This window comes from Mycteria americana, chromosome 11 (assembly GCF_035582795.1).
Source record: "Mycteria americana isolate JAX WOST 10 ecotype Jacksonville Zoo and Gardens chromosome 11, USCA_MyAme_1.0, whole genome shotgun sequence".
NCBI lineage: Eukaryota > Metazoa > Chordata > Aves > Ciconiiformes > Ciconiidae > Mycteria > Mycteria americana.
The window spans coordinates 19,427,352-19,453,198 of record NC_134375.1 but is presented as its reverse complement, the minus strand read 5'-3'; the positions used below and the strand labels follow the sequence as shown (position 1 = coordinate 19,453,198).

The 25,847-nt window shown below is 39.0% G+C and overlaps 1 protein-coding gene across 8 annotated transcripts in view; it reads right to left on the bottom strand.

The window, feature by feature from the left end:
• Positions 1–25,847, bottom strand: part of FHIT (fragile histidine triad diadenosine triphosphatase) — a 637,538-nt gene that overhangs the window by 460,576 nt on the left and 151,115 nt on the right. For 4 of the 8 annotated variants that reach the window (XM_075513829.1, XM_075513831.1, XM_075513828.1 and 1 more), the window contains exon 3: positions 19,427–19,473. The exons of 3 other annotated variants lie outside the window; for them this stretch is intronic. In XM_075513829.1, coding sequence (XP_075369944.1) covers positions 19,427–19,473 — 47 coding nt within the window. Of the gene's footprint in view, positions 1–19,426; positions 19,474–24,437; positions 24,554–25,847 lie in introns of all 8 variants that reach the window. One more of the 8 variants, XM_075513834.1, reaches the window with a different exon arrangement.

Sequence of the window (25,847 nt, the reverse complement as noted above, 5' to 3'; positions counted from 1 at the left end):
AGTAAATGAAGCAATTACGGAAACCTGAATAACAAAACCGTGTGAATTGTTCATTATAAAAGTCAGTTCAGAACAAGTGATTTGGGGTGTATAAATTTGAGCACTGTTTAAGAACATGCTGCAAGCTTGCAGGAAGTCATAACTCAAACAGAAGTTAGGTGAAATTGATTTTAAAAAAAGAAACAAAAAACTAACTTGGTTTAGACAAGTAGTGAAAGACACATAACGAATAGAAGAATGCAAAGCCATTCCCGGCAATATGTATGAGCCAGGACTAAGAAACTGTATAACTGGCCAGGTAAAAAAGAACAATGTAGAAAAATGAATGGCCATCAGAGTTCAGGACATTAAGAAAGATTTCATTAAGAACACAGAATTAATAAGTGTGCTGTATATCTGCATGGTTTGTCGCAGAAGCATTAATAGAAATAATAATAGAAATAATTTCCCCCCATTATCCAGGGGGAAATGGTGAGTGACCTGCTGCACCACTTAGACACTCACAAGTCTATGGGGCCTGATGAGATCCACCCGAGAGTGTTGAAGGAGCTGGCAGATGTGCTCACCAAGCCCCTTTCCATCATTTACCAGCAGTCCTGGCTAACTGGGGAAGTCCCTGCTGACTGGAGATTAGCGAATGTGACACCCATCTTCAAGAAGGGCCGGAAGGAGGACCCGGGGAACTACAGGCCTGTCAGCCTGACCTCGGTGCCGGGGAAGCTGATGGAGCAGATCATCCTGAGTGCTATCACACGCCATGTAGAGAATAACCAGGGGATCAGGCCCAGCCAGCATGGGTTCAGGAAAGGCAGGTCCTGCTTGACCAACCTGATCTCCTTCTATGATAAGGTGACCCGCCTAGTGGATGAGGGGAAGTCTGTGGATGTTGTCTATCTAGACTTCAGTAAAGCCTTTGACACGGTTTCCCACGGCATTCTCCTGGAGAAACTGGCTGCTCATGGCTTGGACGGGTGTACTCTTCGCTGGGTAAAGAACTGGCTGGACGGCCGGGCCCAGAGAGTGGTGGTGAATGGAGTTTACTCCGGTTGGCGGCCGGTCACAAGCGGTGTTCCCCAGGGCTCGGTGTTGGGGCCAGTTCTGTTTAACATCTTTATCAATGATCTGGACGAAGGGATCGAGTGCACTCTCAGTAAGTTTGCAGACGACACCAAGTTGTGTGGGAGTGTTGATCTGCTGGAGGGTAGGCAGGCTCTGCAGAGGGACCTGGACAGGCTGGATCGATGGGCTGGGGTGAATTGTATGAGGTTTAACAAGGCCAAGTGCAAGGTCCTGCACTTGGGCCACAGCAACCCCATGCAACGCTACAGGCTTGGGGAAGAGTGGCTGGAAAGCTGCCTGGCAGAGAAGGACCTGGGGGTGTTGGTTGACAGCCGCCTGAATATGAGCCAGCAGTGTGCCCAGGCGGCCAAGAAGGCCAATGGCATCCTGGCCTGTATCAAAAATAGCGTGGCCAGCAGGACTAGGGAAGTGATTGTGCCCCTGTACTCGGCACTGGTGAGGCCGCACCTCGAATACTGTGTTCAGGTTTGGGCCCCCCACTACAAGAGAGACATTGAGGTACTGGAGCGCGTACAGAGAAGGGCAACGAAGCTGGTGAAGGGTCTGGAGCAGAAGTCTTATGAGGAGCGGCTGAGGGAGCTGGGACTGTTTAGCCTGGAGAAAAGGAGGCTGAGGGGAGACCTCATCGCTCTCTACAACTACCTGAAAGGAGGCTGTAGAGAGGTGGGGGTTGGTCTCTTCTCCCAGGTAACAAGTGATAGGACAAGAGGAAATGGCCTCAAGTTGCGCCAGGGGAGGTTTAGACTGGATATTAGGAAATTTTTCTTCACCGAGAGGGTTATCAAGCATTGGAACAGACTGCCCAGGGAAGTGGTTGAGTCGCCATCCCTGGAGGTATTTAAAGGACGTTTGGATGAGGTACTTAGAGACATGGTGTAGTGGTGGTTTTTGGCAGTGTTAGGTTTATGGTTGGACTCGATGATCTTAAAGGTCTTTTCCAACCTATATGATTCTGTGATTCTGTGATAATAATACAGAGAAAAACAGAAGTGTTCACTAAGCATTAGTCTTCAGGAAAAAGCTAGATGATGCAGTTGCAGGGTGAGGTGCTTTCTACAACAATAATTAGGGAGAGAAAATTAATCAACAGTTGCTGAAATTAAATAGATCTGGATAACTTGCATCCCAGAATTTTGAGGCAGCTACCCAAGCAGCATCAAGAGTGTCAGAAAAAGATTACATTGCTAAGTTTTAAAAAACAAGCAAGCAAAAACAAAATCCACAAATTGGGTAAGTCAGGTAATTATATTCTTGTTAGCCCGTAATCAGCTAATGGCAAAATACTGGAATGGTTAATATATGACTTTACTAATAAATAAGCAATTAAAATAAAGTAAAGCTAATGCCATTCAAGATGGATTTATGGGAAATATAGTTAGCTATCTGGAATCTCGCCTTTTTTTTTTTTTTTAATGTGTTTGAACGTTTGACTGATAAAAAAGGCTGCATCTTCAAAATGATACACGTTCCCACAAAACAACTTAGCAGCCCACAACATTTTCATTAAGAAACTGCAATTATGTAAAGCCAACATGAAATATACAAAATTTATTTTTTTAAAAATCATTAATAGACATTAATCAGTAACTGTAAATAAGAATCACCTGGTTTTAGCTGAACACTGCAGAATTTGGCATTTAACCCCATACTAACATCTTTACTGGTATTTAAAAGGTAACTTAAATCATTACAGATAAGGCTTGTGCATAATAAACTGAAGAACGCCCTAAAATACAGTAGGACACCAATGCTAAGCAAGAAAATGGGTTGACTGGGAAAATTGAGCAAAGAGTAGAGGCTGTGCTAAACATCAAGTTTAGGAAAAAGTATGTTGTCATATTTGCACACCAAGAAACTACACTGAGAATCAGCTGTTTAGAAGAGACCCAGAGTTGTCGGAATTAATCTCACAGACCTTGCAGCAAAGGTTTAGCATCATCACTGGACGCGCACCCAGGGAAATCCCAGGCACACAAACGGATCTTAAACTACTTTCTGTATTTGGCACTGGTACAGCCGCAGCTGGAATAGGGCCTCATTCAAGGATTTATAATTTTTTAAATGAAGTGGATAAGTTCGAGAATATTCAAGCGAGACAAACACAACAAATCAATTAGAAAACATACTTTGCAAAAGGGCACAGAACTCCATCTATCTCGCTTATTGAAGGAAAGCTTGAGGAGTGTCTTGAGTGCAAAAGCAGCTACAAGCCAGGAACATACATTTTCTAATGCAGATCTTCACAATCCAGAAACACAAAGGTATAAAAGCTTCTATTGATGGAAAATGGTAACTATTAAAAAAGATCAGATTAGAAATTAAGGGCATGTTTTGTTTGGTGTATTTCTCTTAAGGATAATTTATTATTAGAATAAATTACCAAAAGCAGTGATTTTCTATCAAGAGTAATTTTTAACAAATCAGGATAAGATGTTCTTCTGAAAGATCTAATTCAACTATGAATTAATTTGGGGAAGCCGTATGGCTTTGTCCAGTGACTGTGGAAGCCAGAGTAAGGTGACCACACTGGTGCCCGCCTCTCTAAACTAGGAAATAGCTCCTTTAAGCAATCTTTCTGCTCTACATACCAGGTTCACCAATATTTTGGTGCTTTTAGTGTCACGATAATGATCATTGAGCAGACAGGTGTGGTAGGGGACTGAGTAAATGAGGTAATTTGTAATTAAAATTAAATGCAAGTTTAATTTCTGTTACACCTTTGATTCTGTTATGAATGCTAGTCCAGTACTTACATAATAACCCACATTAATCAACATTATCTTTGCATCTTTCTAAAAACTTGGTATGCAGCCTCTTTCCTCAGTGCCAAAAAAGTCTGCCGCCACAAGCAGAAAAACAGTGATTTACATTTACTTTCTAAATATAACTTAAAAGCTTTAGGATGCCTATTGGAAGGCTGGTCGTCACTAATCATACATATGTCTATTTGCAATCAGGTATAAAACTAAATTTAAAAAGCTGATTATAGTGTAAACGACAGTTAAAACTAAGTACAATGTTTTGTAAATAAGTAAACAAACATTTGGCTTTTTCTCTCTTCAGTCTCTTCTTCCAAAATTATTCAGTTTGAACTGGGCAAAGCTTATTCAAGTGAAAACAAACAAGGCAGATGGTTAAACGTCTGCATCGTCTGGAATGCCATCAACTTACCAGCTACCAAATGACCACTAGGTACAATTGCTCATCGCCAGTACCAGAAAAATTAATTAATCCTTGGAGAGTTGTATAAACCAGCACACGGAGCAGCGGCCTTTCATCTCCAGTGGTCTTTTTCAAGATTAGATTCCCAATGAAATTCATACAACATAGTTCTAAATTTTCACAGAGATTCAGCTGCCACTGCCACCACCATATGTCACGGTGTCTCTCTAGGCAGAAGGAAGTGATGTTTCTGGAGTTTGGAGATTGATTCAGAAGTGCACTTATGGACTTTTTTAAAAAAAAAAAAAGAGAGAAAGAAAGAAAAAAAAGCCATTCCTACTCCAGACAATACTCAAACGTGTTAAAGCTTCTGATGAATTTCAATGCCATCTAAAATATAAGCACTGTTCTAAACAGAAAACCTTTGAAAATTTTAGGAAAGAACATGCCAACTCAGAACCAACAGAAAAGTGCAGTGGTTTTTGGCTCTTTAATGCAGATCAAAGCATGCTCACGTATATTCCATTACAGCAATGGCTGTATGATTCTGTGGAAAAAAGAAAAACAATAGAAGTGTTTCTGCCAGCTTCTGAAATGCATATCCACATCCTACAGGGCTGGTGCAAGGCCCATCAAAAGTCTAATAAAGGTCTCCAGGAATCTCAAGAGAAAGTTACTCTGGAAAAAGCCTTACTACAAGGGTATGCTAGCACATCCTAACCACATCTAGTTTCTGGTTAGGATGAAAGGTGGATGCAATTCTTACAGACCAGTGTAAGGCAATGCATTCCAAGATAAGTCTAAAAAGTATAAAAGGAAAATCAAGTTTCATATAAGAAAACTAGCCTACATACAGAGCCCAGCTACGTTTCACCTGACAAGAACTCTTGCAACAAGAAAGGCATATTTAAACAGAGACTATTATCTCCAAATAACCCAACTTTCTTGACAAACTATAAAACCCAATTTACAGGTTATTTACATGGGAATAGTTTCTTTTATTCTGGAAATGTAGCCACCTTTGGGATAAGGTACAGCAGTTATACCACCAATCCAGAAAACTGTCAGTACCTTTAGCTAGCAGTGATTGGCAATAACATATAAAGCTTATGGGCTCCAAACCCCTTAAAGGAGAACCAGAAGTACCATTACTAAATCCCTTGCAAGAAACCAGCACGTAGCAAAATACAGTTTTTCCTTGCTATCTTCATGTCTCTATTGTCACCTACCCACTCACATCCAGTCTTAAGTTTTCGAAAGGAAAAATTAAATATTCCTTTGGTCCAGAGAGCCATCTCCAGCAGAACACTACGTGGATCCTGCTTTCTTTATGCTCCTTTCATTAGGATTTGGAGACAAAAAAGTCATTTCTCAGCGTTACAGCAAAACTAAGATCCTAAACAAATCAGGAATGCTAGGCAGCAGCTTCAGCATAAACACTGGGGAAAAAAAAGAATTTGCCATCTAATTAACAAGCTGAAGAGATGGATTCATAAACAAAGGCCCAAGAGTGAGAGATGATTTGGCCAATGCCAAACACCACTTCAGCGAAAAGTAAGAGTGAGGCAGGTCTCCGGAGAGCCAGAAAAATGGATTGCCCACATTTAGCGGGCAAAATAGCAAAGACTAGTGACTCCTAACACACACACAAACCCCACACTCCCTTAGAATTTAAAACTGAATTTTATTAGCCTCCCACTCTAATGATTCCAGAGTTTTGAATGGGAAAGGACCTTATTTAAAATGTCTCACTTTGCCTGAAGAGAACCATTATAATGATTACACCGTTGTATAAATACCTCTGCTCAGGGCACCTCTTCATTTGTTTTAAAACAGAAGTCTTGTTAAAATGCAGCTTACTTTTTACTACAGGATAGAGTATAAAAAGAACTGTCTTAGCAGGAGGCCCTGTACTCTTTAGGGATTGAAAAGCAAAGAAAAGAACAACCCAGAAACCTATCAGCCTTAAGAGTCAGTATCCTGGCCTCTTGCAAAACAGGTATAGAGATCAAGAGCAAACAGATCAGCAGCCCTTTAGGCAAGGCTTAAATCTTGATCTTATCTATCACAAGGCAAGAACAAAAAACAGTAAGAAAAGCTAAAGAGTGAGCTCTGTTTAGTTTATATTTCCACATTGCTAAAAATTAGAAAGGTACAACGTTCCCTAAGGGAGAGGATAAATTTCTAATTATTCAAGTTTTTGAATTTAAGCATATCAGACCTGAGCTCTGGATCCAGAACTGCATTTGAGGCTAATCCTCAAATGTATCCATTCCCTGTTCATGATATCATTTATGCAGATATTTACATTTCAGTCCATGCTTATGTGTTATTCTAAGTCATGTGTGAATTAATTTTCTATAATAAAGGAAATACTTATAAAAATATACATAATTCATACTGTTTTTTCTGTATTCCAAGATTTTTTTGAGAAAAATCAAGGAAATTATTGTTCTATATATTCATCCCAATATGTGGGGAATGCAGACCAACTATAGCAGCACTCAAAATACATGGCTTTTTTTTTTTTTTTTAATTTTTTAATATAATTCTGTGGGGTAGGGGAATGACGTGCACTAAGATGCATGCACTTCTTGACTTTCTTACATCTGATCTAACCACAAGTCATAGCAAATACTTTCTGGAGACTGGCAACAGCTGATACCTACAGATTTAGACCTAGTGGTTTTCACACGATTACCAGCTCAGTGACACTCAAAACCAACCTCCATGCAAACCATCCCTTTGCACCTAAAGGATTGAGAAGGTTTGCTGCTTTGATTTGAGAAGGTATGGAGGAGTCTGACACAAGATCATTACTGGTTTACTTCTTCCCCTTAAGTTATGAAATAATGATAATGAATGCAAAACAAGAAGTCACCAACATACGTGAGATTAACATGTGAAACTAAAAAACAGAACACACGCACAGAGCAGCTTAGGAAAACTCACTAAGCCCAGTGAAGGAGGGAATTCACCCTGACACAAATTGGCTAAGGGCAAAGAGACAAACTGTGCTGGGGGGGCTACTCAGTTCCCACAATTTATTCTTTAATACCTTCTGCCGTAATATTTTTTGGGCACATCAAAGAACAATACAGGCTGATGTTGGTAATCCCTCTCACATATAAAAACTTTCATTACAGAGTGTTAAAGGCATCATTCTGTCTGAGAAATGGGAATTGATAGGGGTTGGCTTTTTTCTATCCTGGGGAAATATCTAAGGCTCTTTCTCATGGTGACGCTGAGCAGTCTTGCCAGAATTTGTTCTGAAGGCTGCAGATGTGCAATATGATGAAAAATCTCTTTGATAAATGGGAAAAGGAGGGGAAAAAAAAAAAGTTCAGCAGACCACTTTTCTGTGTCAGACCTAGAAACTGCTTTCCATTCTAATTAGTTTTAAAATGTTTCTTGTAAACACTTTTCTATTTTTTCCTGCAAAGTTGTCAGCACTAATTTTTACAGAGGTGCCTGTACTCAACATCTTCTCTTATAGAAGTAGTGAGACAAGTTTTATTTTTCATCCAGGAGAACTGCAGAGTTCCTTTCCTGTGGTAGTTACAGTAGTCAGATAGCCTGTGTTGGCTAAGGTGCACCCCCATAATTTCCATTTCTATTTGGTGCGATATTCTTGCTTGTTTCCCAAGCTAAACTGCTGCACTCTGTGGCCGTCTTAATTATGCAGTTGCCAAGGTCTACCTCAGGAAGGACTGCACCTTGGAAACCCAGCAGAACTACTTATGCATTTAGTACACAACATAAACTTGAGAGGTTTGAAAGGATGGCACTGCATTTCCCAGCCTCATGCAAAAATCAAGCAATCTCACTTATTTTTAATACACATGTATGGAATTGCAAAATGAGAATATGTAAGAAAACCAAGAGACTAAATTATCCTCTCGGTCCTTAAACAAGCAAATCGAATTAGAGCTGTATCTGATTTACAGAAATAAATTTACATAGAATTTGACCCAAAATTCATATTGAAGATAACCAGTGCCCTAGAGCTACACCCAGGAAAAGCTGCCAACAGTGCACCAAGAGTTTTAAACAGAGGCCATTGCCTACTGCTGATTTTTTTTTTAACCTAGGAAAAGAAACCACTTATCAGACGCTGAAACCTTCAGCAGAAGAGAATCTATCGTTCTCTTCTCATTACTGTGGTGTACACAAAAAGTACCTTCCTTGATTTCAGTGCAGTTAGATGACTACAAAGAGGAGAAACAGTCCCTATGTTTTATTAAACACTTTAAAAATTGATACAAAGAGTGCTCCAGTAACAAGAGCAGACAGCTTTGATTAACGTAATCACATTTTCTTCCTATCCTTATATCATATCCATTGTAACTTAAAAAATAAATAAAACCTCATTCTACTTCATAAAGTTCATGAAGCTTCTAAAAACCGCCTATTTGTAAATTCAAAGCAAACAGAAAATAAACCTAAAACTTTATTCCCCACAAGTCATGCTACATAAAATGGAAGGGTCTATACCTAGGAAGAAGCCCCTGCCTGTAGTATGTGCTTAAACATTAAGTACTTGAACAGGTCCGTAGAGTCACTACGTTACATCCAGACAGAAGCAGCAGCATGATCTCTGCCCCAGACCATCTCCAATCTGAATAGATACAACAGATAGACAAGGGGAATACACACAGACAAGTGGAAGGAAACACAAAACATTAGTCAACATGATAGTTTATTTTCCTTAAAAGGCTACAGACAGAAAGAGCAGTCCCAATAGTCCCATGTGACGTGAAACAAGGTTTCTCATGCGGTAACAGTATCATCTTGCCTTAGATCATTCAGCCCTATTTTAGTCACATTTTCTGTTGCTATTTTTCTTTTTTTATTAAAGTAGGCAAGAGCAAACAGCTTTAAAATCATATTACTTCGTCTCAGCCAATTGTTTGCCAATGTAACAATCTAGTATGTAGTGTATATTACAAACTTAGACTTCACAGCAAAAGCTATTGAGAAGAATTATTTATAACCTATAAACTAAGTTGCAAGGAAAGCAGTGGTAAGGGTTTCTGGTCGACTATTGGGGCAGTGGGGCACAAAAGGAAAAGGGATCATTTAAATCCTTTAAGTTTTGTTTTAACTTTTAAAATATTTGTCTTTAAGACACAAATAAAATTACTACTTTCATGTATGTATAAATACTGGCTGTGAGAGCACTCGCTGTTGAGTCCAACTGCCAGGGCATGTGCCTGTGTACGTACTTCTAGCACTGGAAGTGTTCTGCTTTTGAGGACAGAGGTTTCCTCTATTACTTAGTGACAACTATTAGTAGGCAAATTCATTTCAGGAGGATTACTTCCAGGCTTACCGAGATACCGACGCTGTGCACAAAACCAGACCTTTGTCTGCTGGCTACAGCATCTTGGCATTACCAGCACGCAACCAAGATCTGGTTTTCCTGGGCTCTTCTGGAAGCACTTTGAGAGAGAATTATTAACAATGAAAACTACCACAAAAAAGACCACAAAACCTTCTGCAAAAACTGAAAAGGCTAAGGGAGATCCTACAAACTGCATTTTTTTCATTTTCTGCCCAAACTGACTTGGAGTTATGGTATTCCTTTAATTTATGCTTCTGTCTTTGATGTAGCTATTAACTGAATGTGCCACTGTCCTTGGCTGGATGACAGAGGTAATCGTTTCCCAAGGATGAACTGCTCTTGAACAGTTCTTTATTATCAGGCAGGCCTGCGATTTCTTTTAAACACTACCATGCCTCTATCTATTCTTCTATTTTGTTTATTTTGATAAAGCAAGTGTATCTCACTATTAAAGAACACGCTAAAAATCTATTTTATTTCCAGCTTGCTGTATTCCAGGGTACAGATTATCTTCCATGTTTTCTTGAAAGAAACCTGTATGAACGTTAATGAGAATTATTGGATACTGAACACTTCTGAAAATTACATTTGGCTCATAGGAGCACACAGGAGGTTTAATCTTCAGTTTGGTGGGGTTTTTTGTTTTTGTTTTTTTGTTTGTTTGTTTGTTTTTTTAAACCTGGCCCAAAAATCAAATTATTAAGCAAACCCAGCTTATTCCCGTGCCTAGAAAACTGATGCAGTAGACTCTCAACCCTGCGATCTTTTATAATCAGGTAAAACTTACTTTTGGTGCCAATTAGCCCTCTGGATACCTCAAAATGGGAAAAATCTCCCTACAGAAATGGTGTCCTTTGCTCACAGAGGAAGAGAGGACTTCCCAGCGTTAGTGCTGCACATTTGCCACTTTCTGTTCCTTATAGGACCACTGGTCTTAGAACAATGACCACCACTTCATCTTCTCATGTTCTGTAGTAACTGGAGAAATGCACATGTAGCTCCTCAGTCTCTTTTGGCAACTTGTGTCTCAGGATTTGATACATCTAGACCCTTACTCTGATATAATAATAATTTGTTCTTTCCTGTCCATCAACCAGTGTGCTATTTTTCAATACCACTGTTAAAGGTGAAGTTTCTGAAATCCAGACCTATTACTTGCATTGTATACATTTACTCACCCATTCTGTCTGTATATTGAAAAATACTGCCATGTTGGTTGACATAATCCTCATCTGACAAATCTACATGTCTGCAATGTAGAAAACCCTTTCCTGCATATTAGCACAAATTAATTTTACTACCCTATGCAGTGTGACCTCACATGTGTCAAATATCCTTTCCGAGGGACAGAATGACACTAGTTCTTTTGTGCATCTGAGCTTAAAAATGTCGGCCAAAATTTAGAAAAACCCCATATTTAGCTTTTATCTCTGAGGTGCCATCCACCAGGCCTCTAAGAAGAATATTAGTCTTACAGGACAGCTTTCTAATCTGGGCAAAGCACATCGTACATACAAGTCCCCAGCACATCCCCTCTCACGATAACAGGATTCCAAAGAGGAATCTGGACTTCTACGAAGTTATTTATTCATTCACTCCTCTTCAGATTTTCACTCCACAGCCTTACTTGCCTCCTTTAACATAAAAACTATTTTTCACTGTATGTTAAGGAGCACAATTGTTCTAATTTATCTATTGCCATCTCTCCTTCTTATAAGTGAATCCACTTTTTCCCATCTCTATGACTTTACTCTTTTTTCCCCGTTATTTAGTAATATCAAGGCATGGGAAGGAATATCTTACATTAGTCTTCTAAATTCTAGTATGCAGGTTGCTCAATATTATATGCAAATACTTCATAATATATTGATATACTCCCTTTAAAGCTACCTAGTCTCAAAGGGGCTGAGACAAAAGGTTCTTTAAAAACAATTACTAATGCCAAGTATTTCCATTTCTTAGTATTCAAATTAAAACACTATAAAGTAGAAAGATTTTTACTGATCATTTTACTGAATGATCTTTACCCAAAAAGCCTCAACTGGCTCATCACCTATTTCAAAGCAGAGCTCCACGGATTCAGACCACTCCTCTCCACAGGACGCGCTCCCCCCGCCCCCACCTTCCCAGTCTGTTCATCCTGTACCCACATTTCAGCACTCCAGCCAGGAGACTACCCCACGACATCTCTGTTCCACCAACAAGACCAAACTCCTGCAATGCTGCGGGAACTTCCAGTTCTTCCGGTTTGCTTCCTTTGCTGCACGTTTTCTTGTATCGCTAATTAGGAAGAAGCAAGTCAAATCAGAATTCTTTAGTCATGGACAGCTGCTTTAAAGCATGTAGATCTCAGACATCCACATCAAACTTACTGAGCTGAAGAAGTTACTTATTTTAAAACTGGAAGATTCTTATTCTGTAACCTTGTGGGGTCACGGTCAATTGACGACTATTGTAGAACATCCCTGAAAGTATGTATTTTATAAGACAACACCTGAGACATGAATAGCTTGACGCTGCCTAATGCAAGAAGCCATAATCAAGAACACGAATACTCAATTTATTTTAAAATTGCCATTACTTAAAGACTAAACACAGCTCTCTCCTGTGTATAATAACTTGCAAGTGCAACTGCTTATATTGGACAGTAATTTTAGCAAGCTATTCGATATAATTTGCCTGTCTTTTAACGAAATTTAATTGCTGGAAATAAGGAGCTACAAGTTGACTCAAGGTTGCCACAAAGCACAAGCCCATGCTCTTCTAAATGTGGACCAAAGTTCAAAATCAGCTGCTCAGAGATAAATGGTTTCCACTGAGGCAGATAAATTGGGTTCCCAGGAAAGGGAGGGAATTGACTTCTCAGCAGCGATTCATTCTCAGACTTGAGATTTTCTAAAAGAATCAGAATTTACCTACCTGACAAAGAATTTCTGTTATTCTAAACTCCTGAGCCAGGAGGCTATCTATCTTGATTGTAAGCTTACTGTTTGGGAAGAAAAAAGAATAAATACTACCACCCTGTCTTTACAAACAGGTGAAAGGGAAACAAAGAAAATAGACAATGTTTATTCAAAATTGTACCAACATCAAGGTACCAAATCAAAGACTGGCAGGAAGTCTTTGCCATACTTCTGAAATATTATGATCAAATTGCATTTTTTTAAACAAATCAAATTATTCAGGTTGAGGATCCTATATTAAAAAGTTTACCAGTATTTTGTAACTTGGACTACAAATTTTGTCCTAAATAAAGTGGATTTCTTCAACTGCCCTCATTTTTCTGAGATCATGATTTAAGAATACAGCCATTACTTAATGTACATTAAGTACATTATGTACTAAATAAAGTACATTATGACCTAAATTTTGTAAACTTGCTACTTAACAGAGAGAACAGATGCTCAGCACTTCAGAAACGCTTTATTAAAATGGATTAAATGCTTTTGCTTCTAACATAGTTTAGGGTTATGATTCTGCTCAGCCCCATAACAGAATTGGATCACATACCGCATCATCCAATTTCTTGTTTTCAGAAATATAATAGTCCTACTAATGTGAGTAGGCTTCAGCACCACAAAAACTTTGGCCATTGCACACACAGTGAAACGCAAAAGTCACATTAATGCAAAGATAAATTACCAGCTGAGTGTAGGGAGCGAGGGCACAAACATCAACAATATCAGCACATGGGAATATTAGAACAAGAATATTAACCTGCTGGTATTTCACAAAGTCTGCATATTTTTCAGATTAAAAAAAAAAAAAAAAAAAAACCAAAAAAACACTAGCAATAGAATTCTCTATTGGCATTTTCAGAGGACTTAATGGATACTACATTTCAACCTATAGCATAAGCTTAGGAAAATTAAGAGCAAGTTAAAAGACTAAAAAGAATTCTAGAACATTTACTTTTAGTGGTTACTTTCATCCACATTATAATGTCAAATCCATTCGCTGGAATGGAAGTTAAATCTCACAGATTTACTGAGCAGCTCGAGTAGAAATATCAGGCTATTTCGATATTGGAATACTTCAGTTAATAAATGTTTAATATTAATAATTTCTGGTGTCTTCATTTGAAACTTCTATTTCAAAGACTCATTTCTTAAGGATGGCCTAATGCAGGACAGCATTGATGAAACTCAAAAAGCTCTTACTTTCCAAGTGGTCATCTCTCTTTCCAGGCCAAATCCTCAAAAATAAATTACGCAAAATTGCCTTTGATGTCTGCTGAAGGAAAAGCAAGTTTTGTTTGAATAATTAGCACAGGACCAACAACAGAGACCCCAAAAGGAGTCAGTCCTCAGAAAAAGCAGTTTCTAAGCTCTCCAGAGGACAGAACTGCCAGACTAGGAGTCTTTCAACATTAAGCTTCATATTCCCTAAGAAACCAAGTGCAAAACCACCTTACAATGATAATGAAATGCTAAGATGGAATACCAAGTAGTCAGATGTAGCTAATATTAATCTTTCTTCTATGCCAACTGTGGTCCCATTCTTCTAAGACAGTACTTCCCAAGTCCTTTTTCTTAAATACAAACACTAGAGTCTTTTTTGCAAAGTAAAAAATCACTATTGTACAAGCACCCCGGGAGTAAGCATTTAATACTTATGTTGTTGCAAGCTTGGACTAAAAGTATACAAACCTTCCATCTCAGCCCAAACCCTATTCACAAAGTGGGACTGTGTAGATATTTTATCATTCATTCATGGAAGCCACCAGAAAGTGCAGATGAAAATTTTGCCCTCCAGTCTGTTTGGAAATTAGGAAAATGATGCAACATAAGGAGATATGCACTTGTGGAAACAGGGGAAAAAAACCCCAATAAAATAACAGCAAAGTCTAACTTGCTTTTGGAAAGCTATGATTTACCAACTTAAATACAGAACTTCTGCATGTGGAAAAAATAGTTTACACTGTGAACGCTAACAGGCAGTGGATAACTGAATGTGTATGTTTGTGGGGAGTGAATGTCCAAAACTGAACTTCTAAAGCATCAAGCAGAAGCCTGATACTTGCAACTTGCAACTCGTATGAGCTGGTTGGAGATCTTGTTAAGTCCTGGACTAGAAGTGGCATGTCCCGAATCCTCCGATTAAAAGAGTCACATGAGACAGAACCACCAATTAGGAGGCTGAAGACATGTTGTGCTTTTGCACATAGACTGTTTAGATTGGGAAAAGCAGACAGCTTGAAGTTCTGGAAACCAGAGGAAGCTGAAAAGAAGGGTTCCCAAAAAGAAGCAGTGGTCTCAGAAGAAGTGAGCCAGGAAAAAAAAAAAGCTCAAGAACCTGGCTGGAGGAATGATTCAGGAGGCGAGGGATGATCCTGGAGATCAGACAGATGCATGGGTATGAATGCCATGGATGCCCAGGCACCTTGGCCAGTAATGCCCAAGACCAGTAACGGCAGGCAGTGGTGCAACACAAGCTGACACTATTTTCTGTCCAACGTTCCCAGAGCGACAGTGATGTCCCAGTTGGGAAGTCAAGACCAAGTGAACACAATGCTAGCACGGAACAAGCATGATAAGCAAGGAGGGTAAAAGCTCTTAGTCTTGTTTGTTCTCAAATAAACCCCAATATCCAGATCCACTACAGGTTGATTACTCTGTCTTGCTCATAACAGGAACTTCTCCTTCAAGAGAAAGTCTTCACCACAAAATGCTAATACTACCAGTATTTTTAAAACAAAATACAGGCAGACCGGGGAAAAAAGCCACAGTAAATAAGGCAAAGGAATCATACGATACAATCAAATCCTACCTGAAGGTAACAAAAGAAAATTACGACTCTTGGCAAACCTATTAGGATTCCCCTCTAGCAGGTTCCTTCTTTGAATGGTCAGAGCAATATACTATTATTTTTATAGATGTATTTGCAGGCATATATATACACTTATACATACATATGTGTATTTGGATCAAGTGGAAGATACACAATGGACAACTGAAGGCAAGATGCTAGTTCCTCCAAGAGAAAGATACAAATACACATGTGGTAACATTAAAAAAAAATCCAGATTAAACTAGTAAACTGAAGACAGACCATTTTCTTGCTTAATACATGTACTCTATGAGTCTTTAGCCACAGCTGATAAAAAGAAATTGCAGCATCTGTTTCCAAAGAAGCAGACATGGAGCCTAATAAGCCTAACCATGGGACTGAATTGGATAAACTTTCTGTTGACCAGACAGTACCCTTTCTCTGATTCCCCTTAATGTCTGACTTTTCAAATCTTAGCAAAGATTTGCAGGTTCATATGGCTTAACAGAAAGTGCACATATTTCAACAGCAACAATCTTCATTCTGCTTATTAGAGTAGAAAAAGCAAGGTGGAAAAACAAAGCAATTTCAGTCAAGTTAACTACATTCTGAGTCAAGTGAAGTACAACTTCAGCACAATTACATGTTAGATTCGGTAAGAATCAAGAGCAAAGCAGGGGCAGAGTTTTCAGCATCTTGTTCACCTCTCCCTCAAATATATACTTCTCACGTGAAAAAAACAAAATCCCCAGGCTACTGCAACTCTTCTCTAAGATGACAAACAAGGAGAAAAATGATTAGTAAATGATCAATGAGCAAGAAGACAGAGGAAGAATTAAAATATCTGATGTTGCTGCTTGCTAACTCCATTGAGAGGGAGCTAAAACCAGGAGCAAACTGATGACTGACGCTAGGGAAAGGACTATTAAGACTATGGGTCCTTACTTATGCTGCTGCATATTCTTCTTTATAGAAGATGTAAGGCATTATGGACATGGACAGTACACATATAATGACTAAGCAAAACATAAATGCAAGCATGCAACTAATAGCTTGCAGCAGTTTAAGGCATAACATTTCAGATAATTGTCTGATTATCTTTGAGATCTCCAACCAAAAACACAGCTTGGTACAAACCAAAGGAAAGGAGAAGCCTTAGATCAGAAAAGAAGTGATAGCATTTTAGAATAGTTAAAGCACAGGGAATACTAGCCAAGGTAAGCTGGAATTGTCCCTTGAGTTGAGGCTGATGCATGCTGACTTGTTATCTAAAATTTTGTTCTTTTATTTCCACTAACAGGTTATGTTGGGTTTTCTATACTCTTTTTTTTCTAGCTATCAAAAGAGAACATATGTCATCAGACCTGCTAAGCAATCATGCTAATCAACTAAAATTCCTGTATCCCTAGGAGCAGCCATAACACAAGAATCAAATGATACCTCCTTAAGGCCAGGATCGGTGGAGACTGAAAGTTTAACAGGCTGCGACTGTTCAAGCCGGAGACACCAGGAGTCAGGGACACGCAGGTAGCCCAGATATAAGTCATCTAACTTCAGGCATCTGGTATTCAGTTATCAATGAAGAGACAGACATGCAAGCAACTAGATAATTTAGGTGCTCAGCTTCTTCTAAGCAAACTGTTATTTGGGTTAGCAGCTTATTGTCAACACAGTGTAGTTTTTAAAATAGTAAGATACTGAACCACTTAAATGTAAAAGATGAAAAGGAAACTTTCTTGGTGCTCTCTCAGCCTTACTGGAGTTTACCAAAGATGATGATCAACAGGGAATGCCAGCAAGTTTAATAAAAACAAGACAACAATGGGAATTTTGAGGTTACAGTGAAAACAATATCTGCTCACAGGCAGACAAAAACACATGCAGAGATGATTTACCATTTATTTTCAAGATACAGTCAATACATCTGAAGTTCAGCCTTAAAACTTTAATATTTTTTTCCTATAGTTAGCAATAAATTTTTCCTTGTCCACAAAGGAGACCTAATCAGTGGTACTTTTCCTTAACAAGATAACATCTGGCAATAACAATTATATTGATTATCTGATTCCAGCTACCTTTGCAGAACAAAGCCTTGGCCATGAATGAGTAATTCTCACCTCTCTATCACGGTTTATTATGTACTAAAACAATGACTGAACTGGGGGAGGGAGCTTTCTGCTGCTAGTCTTTCAGGTATATTTAACTACCACCTAGCTTCTTTTCCTAATAAACACACCCTGACTGGATAATTAAGCCTCATGCTATGTTTGCCGACTGCTTGGGTTTTCAGGGCCCATTTCCATTTTGCTCCTCCCACAAAAGCAGGAATAAAAACCAGCCTACATGAGTAAACTGCTGAATTGCTGCACTGTCAGAAACACTCTGCCTTTATGACAGCAAAATTCTTCTTAAAAGAGACACAAGAGAAATGAGCTTTGATAAATCACCATATTTCAGACCTAATCTGTTTTATAGCTAGAAAGTGGATGAAACAATGCTTCTAGTGCCTGAGAAAAAGCAGCCTCCCATCATGTCTCTTCCACCTTCTTCTCTCTACCATTAAAAAACCCAAAACCACTCAAAACCCAGAACACCTTCACCACTCTACAGCTTAGTGCAGGATCCTGAAGAAGGGAGATATCTGAGCCAAAATCTAGACAGTTTGACACTAGCCTCCTGGCACGGCCCACTGTAAGAAATTCTCCACAAAAGAATTATAACCAATGTCAACAAATAAATACGGCAGCAACATAGGGTAATAGGCAAATGATGTTTGTAATTAACCACTTGTTCTGAAAATACTAATATCATTCCATTTTGTAGATTCATTAATAGCAAATTAAACAGATTATTTTTATTGCTGTACCATAGTTCGGGCTGCGTGCATTATGCAGCTAAATAGCATTGATAAAACTACTACACTGTTATACAGAAATGCAGAATGTAATTAGTATTCCACTTTGCATATGCAATTGCTGCTACACTATCATAAAGAATTAACTGATAAACAAGATTCAGGATACGACCATTTGCCCTCTTTCCAATCATTATGTTTTGTAATGAAATGACATTGCTCAATTCAGCTTCTAAATATCTTAACAGAGAATAATGAACTTGAAATGTTCTAGAAAGAAGGCCAGTGAATGCTGCATTGGTAACAGCATTGTGTTCCCATGACAAGAATGAACTGGTAAAGTCTAGGACATAAAAAAAAAGTTCATTGTGTGATGAGGATAACACTGTGTTTATGCTATATTAAGTTTGTTTGTTCTCCTTTCTGTGCACATGCCTTTTACTTCCAATGCATCATAGTTGAGTATTTGGGGTTTACTTAATTATTCCACAAAGTCATAAAGTGGGGAAAAACAACCCATTCCTGAGTTCCTGCTTTCTATTCTTTTAATTGATTCTAATAAAGTTTGTCTGCAGGCATTGAACACAAGTACAAATACTGTGAAACACTCAGGCTTGCAGAAGCTTGGTAGTTGGCCACAATTTCATTTTCACAACAAATAAGAACAGTACAAATTAGGAGGGACAGCTCTGGATATGTCCATGGCCCCATATACCCGGTACTTGAGAACGCCTTGTTTGAACAATACTGAGACTGGCAGCATGAAGTATAAACCAGCAAAGGTTACTCAAAGGCTACCCTATACAAAATAGCACCACATGAATTCTGCTGTCTTAAAAAATAATATTTTTTTTTAAATCACTACATCAATACACTTACTTGGATTCTATTTCTATCACTTCAGGAATCACTACAGTACTATGTCAAACTCCCTTCCTGCTACAACCAAAGATGTCATTTTGTAGTGGCTATGTCTTTTCTTTTTTTCTGTGTTCTGTTAATGTTTGGCATAATATTTTACAGGAGTATGCTACTGCTGGGTGTATTCACCTTACCAAGTGACACACTTTAAATGTTTTTATATTTTATGCTTCTATTTCACTCTCCTCTAGAAGTACATTATCTAAACAATGTGTATGGGGGAAAAGACAAGTCACTGAAGAAAGTACTTGAATGGCTCAAAGGCCTCAAATGCACACACAATTTTGCTACCTTACCTCAAATCACAGTCCTGAACTGTCACAGTCTTGATCTGTATCAGGATCTAGAAAAGCACCGAACAAGCATTTCAACATTTTCTTCATGGTATCTAACCATATTTATTCAGATGTTGCTGTTAAATTGGAACTAACATTTGTGAATAAGTGCCATCCACCCATTCTCTTCACTTCACGGGTAAAGCACTTCTCTAAACTATAAACAGATCCATGAAATGAAAGGACAACTCCCATTTCCAGAATATACTGCTTGGCATTAAAAGCAAAAGCTTATATCACTGCATAAGAAGGAAACAGAATGGCAGAGACAAAAGAAAGCGAGGGAGTAACCACCAACAGCTACCTTCAGATATATTTCAAATTCCTTAAACAAACTAAAATCCTGCATGATTAATTAATCCAACATTTTCCAACTTTAATGATTCCACCTAAAGATTAGCTTCTCAAAATCTTTAACCTATCACTAAAAATTAAAGAGCATTACAAAAAAACAGAGCAGTCACTAATTCACTGTGATATGGTGAGAGATCACCCTCTGCTCTTGTGGTAGCAGCACTTTTTAAATAGGGCTCTCATTCAATCTCCCAAAGCATGGTTGTTCCCCAAGTCTTGCATGCAGGATACAGATTTGAGAATGTTCCCTCTCAAAAGATCAAAGTTGTTTTCCAAACTGAAGTTTACTAATAACACATTTAGAAAAGCAATGCCACCACACTATAAGTTTTTCTCATCTTGAAAACACTTTACAATATTAAGCTGGCGTCATTGTTCCTTTTCTATTGAACAACACACAAAATGATAAATAACATGGCAAAAATCTTAACAGTGACAAAGCTGGAGACAGAATTTACATATGACACCCTGTTCCTTATCCTACTTCCAAGGCTACGCAGCTTCACGTTTATCCTATTATTTACATGAAAATACAAAGCCTACTAGCATTAGGGTATCTCTGTGCCAAAGGAAAGTTAAAATGTATTACAACACTGTGACAGCAGTCTGCAAAACCTTCACTGAACAGCTTCTAGTACATGCCAGTGGGAATGTCTTAGGCTGGCCTGTAAAATTAATTCCTTGTTCTTTTTGGGTGAACTTATCTGGAACCAGAACTAGTGTTAATACATTTGAAAAGAGGGATTGCAATGTCCTATTTTATACTTCATCTGACATCAAATCTGTGCTGGATATAAACCTCAAATATTGACTAGCTCCCAGCATAGAAGTTTGTAACATCTAAATCCTAACTGCTTCTAAAACATTTCAGAAGGAAAACAGCTGTATCTTCCAAGGGAAGTGGAATAGCAATTGTTTTTTCTAGCACTTTCATTTTACATCAAGACAGATTAATCTCTAAAGTAATTTCACTCATTGAAATGGTTTTACATAAATTATGGGTTTGGCTGATTATGTTTCACCTAAGCTCTACTACTACCACACTAGTGCTTGTTGACCTGTTAATTAAAAATGCAGGTCCATCAAGCTAGTCAGAAAATGAAAGATCTCCTCAGAAACTGTAGTCTCTACAGCTGCTAATTTTTGCATGCCTAAAGCCAGTTTAGTACACAGGAGAGTAAACTATAAAAGATAATTTTTTTCTTTATGCAAGAGCAACAAACAATGAGTAATAAAAGGTATCAATTATTCACATTGCTTCCCAGCAGTCTGAATTTCAAGGGGGGGGGGGGGGGGGGGGGGGGGGGGACCGGAGGGGGGGGGGGACCGGACACGGACACAACAGATAAGCAGCTATACTGTTTTGCAGTAAAGAGTAAAAATTATTTGGTGAAATGCAGATATCTCTGAACAGATAATTTGGATAAATATATTACTATTAATTTGGAACCAAGAAAAACATAGCCAGCTTGTTTTCTTCTCAATTTCTTAATAATATGGATTCTTTGCCAAAGTATAATTTCCAGAATTGAAAACTAAGATCAGAGAAGCCACTGAATTGCTCATACTTGGCATTACCAAGCCAAAATCTATTGCCTTGCAAGAGCTGATGCTTCTGGGAATGTTGAGAAACCACAGCTGGCCCTTTGCCTCCTTGGCTTGAATCAGATGCACTTACACACCAACAGCTGAATATTTGAAGAGTTGCTTCCACAGACACAGGGCTTATCTCCAATTTACTGATGTTGGAAACATTGCGTATATTGGACAAAGTCAGCTCCCTTAGACTTTTTTTTTTTTTTTTTTAAAGAAAGAGTAAGGAACAGTAATAAAAGGGACATGAAAATTGCAAGTGTCAAAAATGTTTCAAAATGTTTATTAAGACTCATGAGCTAGTAAATATCATCCACCAATGAAGTAAACCTTTCCACGGGAATGCAGATTAAGCATTCAATGCTTAGCAAGTTTTTACCTTGGCGTACCCAAAGGGAAAGTAAAAATTAAATTGAACATTTCTTCCTGCCATTTTTTCCTATTTCAGTATTCACCCATTCCCTCTCACTTATCCACATCAAAAAACCATTCATTTAGATTTAGATTTGGTGGCCATACTTTAATTCCACTGCATTATTTATTACCTGAAAGAGTAGGAAGCACTCTGGAAGTAAGCAGAGAGCACAGACCGATAAAACCAAGTTCACAGAGGACTAATCAGCATAGAAGTCGTACGTCACCATTGAGAAGGCATAGCACCAAAAGAAGAACTAGAAAGAGTGCAGGTGTGTGAGAATTTGCAAATATCATTTTTAAAATATTAGAAATTGCTTTAATTATGTAAAGGACCAGAACTAGAGCTGCTAGGCAAAGATCAAAGACGACTACTGCGGATGCTAGGAGGACAAGAAGGATGGACGACAGATAGGGACCAGGTGCTCCCCCTAAACAGCATCTCAAATTACCGCTGTCAGAATGCTGTCCTAGATGTGCCACTGCTCTCATGAAGGAGGATATTTCATAACCTAAGCCAACTGAATTGAAACAGAAATGTTCAATATGACAACAAAGTAAGGACTAACAAAAGCAAGGGAATAGAGAGGGAAACCACTACACTGGAAAGTGAGCAGAATTCTGTGTGAATATGTATTGGGTTTGCATGGCAAGGTTTTGGTAGTGGGGAGGCTACAGGGGTGACTTCTGTGAGAAGCTGCTAGAAGCTTCCCCTATGTCCGATGCAGCCAATGCCAGTCGGCTCCAAGACAAACCCACCGCTGGCCAAGGCCAAGTCCATCAGCAACAGTAGTAGTGCTTCTGGGATAACATATTTAAGAAGGAGGCGGGGGAACCTGTGCAGAAACAGCAGCAGAGAGAGGAGTGAGAAGATGCAAGAGGAACAACTCTGCAGACCCCAAGGTCAGCGAAGGAGGAGCGGGAGGAGGTGCTCCAGGTGCCGGAGCAGGGATTCCCCTGCAGCCCGTGGTGCAGACCATGGTGAGGCAGGCTGTCCCCTGCCGCCCGTGGAGGTTAATGGTGGAGCAGATATCCACTGCAGCCCGTGGAGGACCCCACGCCAGAGCAGGTGGCTGCCCAAAGGAGGCTGTGACCCCGGGGGAAGCCCGTGCTGGAGCAGGCTCCTGGCAGGAGCTGGGGACCCGTGGAGAGAGGAGCCCGCGCTGGAGCAGGTTTGCTGGCAGGACTTGTGACCCCATGGGGGACCCATGCTGGAGCAGTCTGCTCCTGAAGGACTGCAGCCCACAGAAAGGACTCATGTTGGAGAAGTCCGTGGAGGACTGTCTCCTGTGGGAGGGACCCCACGCTGGAGCAGAGGAAGAGTGTGAGGAGTCCTCCCCTGAGGAGGAAGGAGCGGCAGAGACAACGTGTGATGAACCGACCACAAACCCCGTTCCCCGTCCCCCTGTGCCACTCAGGGAGGAGGTGGAGAACTGGGGAGTAAAGTTAAGCCTGGGAAGAAGGGAGGGGTGGGGGGAAGGTGTTTTTAAGATTTGGTTTTATTTCTCATTATTCTACTCTGATTTGGTTGGTAATAAATTAAACTAATTTCCCCAAGTCGAGTCTGTTTTGCCCGTGATGGTAACTGGTGAGTGATCTCTCCCTGCCCTCACCTCGACCCACGAGCCCTTCATTATATTTTCTCTCCCCTGTCCAGCTGAGGAGGGGGGTGACAGAGCAGCTTTGGTGGGCACCTGGCATCCAGCCACGGTCAACCCACCACAGAATACAATGATACAGAATCACTCTTATAAATCTCAAGACAATAGCTGATGGCAGGAAACACGGACAGACCTAGCTGTGTCCAGCTCCAACTACTGAAATCACAGTTTTGGTAGAACACATTTTAGAATTAGGGTTAGTACTAGACAAGTTAATGAAAGAAGTCACAGAATAAAAACAATGGTTGCCCTGTATTCTATTCAAGCAGCTGCCATACCCGTGGTAACAGTATTACAGGGTTTGCAAGAGCTGCAAAGGAAAGGCATATTAGCTTTCTAAGCCTTAAAAAGGTAACCACCCTATCCATCAGACATTTGATGAATTTGTCCATTTTAGCTCTTCTTAGCAGAAGGGACTCACCACAGGCCTGACTTCTGCTTTCTTCCTTCCCCAAAGCCCTTAAATTATTACATTACAGTGGTTTAGAATATTGATATAACCATGCATTTTTCTAAATAATAACATATGAAGAAAAGAAAGGGCTAGCTTTCCTTTATGGTATTTTCTTAATGAATTCAAGAGGGGAAAAAAGGATATCAAGAGTTTATGAACTGTTTAAACATAAAGCCAAAGAATTATAGATAAAGTTCCAAACCATTAATCCATTATATACTGTGAATTGGACAACCCCAGTGAGATATCATTTCCAGAAATGAATCAAGCAAAGCTATCAGCAAATAGTTAACACTCTGAACCTCTGAAACACTCTTTGATTCAATTCAAGCTGCAAACCTCTATGTTTAGAAGCTAATTTACACTGGAATCTGGAATTTAATCATCTCTTCTCATGCATTTGAAAAAGGATGACTTTACTTCACATAGTCTAAATTAACTTTGAAATTTTGCTACACATCGTAATATAGTATCTAGTCAGATATGCTGATCTTACCTTGAAAGAAAGTAATTGCTTGATTCCTCCTCTTAATATTATCCTGATGCTGATAAAATTTCCCTAGGCAGCACTATGAGCTGCTCTGGACTTTGCTCAAATAGGGTAGGATGTATCTAAAACCAAATAAAGATCATCAGTGACAGGGAAAGAAACACTTTTTAGACAGGAGGAAAGGAGAGATGGAAGGAAAATAATTTTTTGTTTGATCCGAAGTTCACGGATTTAAAAATAAATCAACCAAAGGCCATTGAAAGAAATAAGAAAAAAGTTGTATTTGCAAAGTGAGTATAATGTTGAATTTTCCTTTTTAATTTTTTTGTTGTTGTTATTTTTCAGTCAATAAAACTTCTACCTGTGCCATTATTTACATCACACTTGCTGCAAGAACACCACCAAAGTGATTAGCTACGGATTTCCAAAAGTGCTCTGAAGAATCCTGAAGAAGGGGAAATTCTGAGAAGTCTAGATGTTCAGGCGGTAAATAAAGGGGAAAGTTTATGATTTTCTCTTCCTCAAGAAACAAATTCTGCAATCAGTAACAAGGAAGAAAAAAAAACTATAATCAATATGAAGAGAGTCTTCCTATGCTTCAGACTGTATGAAGGCAGATGTGTTTTCTGATAAGAGTCCTCTAGCTCAGGAAGAAAAATGTCAAGTATTAGCATGATCTAGTGGGTTTATTCTTGTTCAACATCTGAAGAGAACAGCAAGTTCTTTGATCCTTCTAAGCCAAAGTCTCGACCTTCACAGAATCACAATGTAGTCAGGCCCTCTCTTAATGAAGTAAAAGAGTGTGATATTAGAATCGGTTATTACTAGTTAACATACTAAACATTTAACTTGGTTTATTATCACCATGCTGAGCTCTAGTGATCCACAGGAGTTCATACTGATGATCTTTCCACAGAACAGGATCTGAAAGCAGCCATTTTCAAGGAGAATAAGAAATTCTCCAAAAGGAAACTCTATAGATGGATATTTTAAAAAGAAATTGCTGTAAGGGGATGGGAATTGTTAATTTAATTCTTTGTGACTCTAAAGTGAGAAATTCTCCATGCAGTAAAATTACACAAAAGGGGAAAGCAGCTTTCCATATTTTTTTTTGGCAAACTGGAATAACCAAGTTGCAGTATATCTCCATAAAGCATACTGGTCCACAGATTGAAGCAAAGCTTTGCTATTTCTACAGATATTGGTTTCTTCCGTTAAAGAGTAAGCAAATGCAATGAACTTCCAATTTATTTACAGCATATTCGTATTAATATTATCCCCTTCTCACTTATCCCTCCCAAATTAGTAATTAAAATGTTGAGGTCTGATACTGGATTCGTAAATATACATTCCGCAAGTCACAGCTATGCATTCGTATTATCTCCATAGAACTTTAACCAATTTTAAAGAAAACAA